Below are 1719 nucleotides of genomic sequence, written 5' to 3' on the forward strand. Positions count from 1 at the left end.
TCGTATTAATAAAACATTATCATAAACCCTTGATAAAATTTCTCTATCAAAATTGATTGAGGTTTTTCTTTGGGTGTGGTGACACTAAATACTTTATTTTAAAAATTGCTTTGTAATATTTAGTATTGATGAATGGATTTATTACGACTTACCAGCTATGATTGATTATGTTTGCAAGGAATCTGGTTACGATAAAATATACATAGTCACTTATTCTTTGAGCAGTGCTGTCTTCTTTTCGACAGTAGCTCTAAGACCCGAATATAATGAAAAAGTTATAGTTAGCTATCATTTGGCTCCATTTGTAGCATTTTCCAATGTTAAATCGGTGCTATTACGCCTAGGAATTCAGTTTGGGCCTCAATACTTGGTGAGTTATATTAAATACAACATAAATAAAGCGAATTAAAAAATAAACTAGTTTCGATGTTTAGTAGAATAGTTTGTACTACAGTTTGGTATAAGTTGACTCATAAAATGTATCATTTGAAAATGATTTGTATTAATTAAAAATGTTAACCAAGAAAAGAGTAGTTGTGCGACCACAATAAATTCAAAATATTCATCGTTATCATTTTAATAAGAAAAAGAAAAAAATGTTTTTAAAATTCGTGTAAAAAATAATTTTTTACTAAGAAATGAGCAAAGACAACTTAAGTCCAGAGGACTCACAACTCTGATAATTCTAAAATATCATTATATGTACATTTTAGTTAGAAATATTAGTGAGACTATTTCAATATTATATTAAAAATTGTGCTTTAAGTTTTAAAAATTATATCTTTAAGACTTTCATGATCATATCATTTTGTTGGAAGCATAATTAATTTTATATTAACATAGTCTCCAATATTGCTGCAGGAGAATAATTCTCTTTTTAGAGTAGAAAAACTTCCCATGATAACTGTCTTTGACTGTCATTTTTTTCCTGTATTAACTGTAACATGATTAGTTCATGACCAGTTCATTAGGAATTATAAGTTTTTACAATAATCCTGAAACCCACCAATCAGTATGCGCTCCCCAAACTGAAAAATCTTAATTAAATTATATTTATATTGAAACAAAAATTGACTTTGGTTTTTTATGCTGTCATTTACAACAAAAATATTTTGTTACATTCGATATAATAACTATTTGTTTAATAAGATTTAACATTTATTATTTCAGACAGTAGCCAGAGGTCTTAATATCCATGAATTATTTCCACGCAATGAAAGGGAAGTAGAAATGTATTCGTCACTTTGTAGTAAAAATTCAACATTTTTGAAGTCGTGTACTGCAATTGTGTCGGACTTTTTTGGATTGGATACGTCTGGTAACTCTACAGTAAGTATTATTTTTTTAGTTCAATATGTTAAAAAATCTCTTTTAGAATTGAGTTTTTCATTTGTCAAATTATAGAAAGATCTGGATTTTAAACTAGCTTACTCGAGAGCTGGAGTATCACTCAATAGTATAGATCATTTACTTCAAATGTTAAGAACTAGTAAGCATTAATTTAAATTGTTTATGATATAAATATCAGATAAACTCAAATTCCTTTATGAGAAATTAATGATGTAAGGGTATAAGTACATTATGGAAATTATAAGTTTACCAACTCCGTCTGTAATAGTTTATTATAAAACAAATTATTTGCATTTACAAGATAATTGTTTGTTAAAAGTGATACATTTTTGATGTTGAAATTGAAAGTTGATAGGGCTAACTTACCCC

General features: G+C 27.1%; 1 protein-coding gene across 1 annotated transcript; it reads left to right on the forward strand.

The window, feature by feature from the left end:
• Positions 1-123: 123 nt before the first annotated feature.
• LOC126909878 (lipase 3-like) lies at positions 124-1524 on the forward strand. The gene is made up of 3 exons (XM_050692290.1): positions 124-370; positions 1171-1329; positions 1405-1524. The coding sequence occupies exons 1-3, from the start codon at positions 158-160 to the stop codon at positions 1498-1500; spliced, it is 468 nt and encodes a 155-aa protein (XP_050548247.1). The 5' UTR covers positions 124-157; the 3' UTR covers positions 1501-1524.
• The last annotated feature ends 195 nt before the right edge of the window (positions 1525-1719 follow it).

This window comes from Daktulosphaira vitifoliae, unplaced genomic scaffold (genome assembly GCF_025091365.1).
Source record: "Daktulosphaira vitifoliae isolate Bord-2020 unplaced genomic scaffold, ASM2509136v1 Scaffold_1768, whole genome shotgun sequence".
Taxonomy (NCBI): Eukaryota; Metazoa; Arthropoda; class Insecta; order Hemiptera; family Phylloxeridae; genus Daktulosphaira; species Daktulosphaira vitifoliae.

Excerpts from the sequence above, each read along its gene's own strand:
- LOC126909878 (XM_050692290.1), top strand. The coding sequence starts at position 158 with ATGATTGATTATGTTTGCAAGGAATCTGGTTACGATAAAATATACATA. Across the intron at positions 371-1,170 it reads AGTTTGGGCCTCAATACTTG|ACAGTAGCCAGAGGTCTTAA; the intron begins GTGAGTTATATT and ends TTATTATTTCAG. Across the intron at positions 1,330-1,404 it reads ATACGTCTGGTAACTCTACA|AAAGATCTGGATTTTAAACT; the intron begins GTAAGTATTATT and ends GTCAAATTATAG.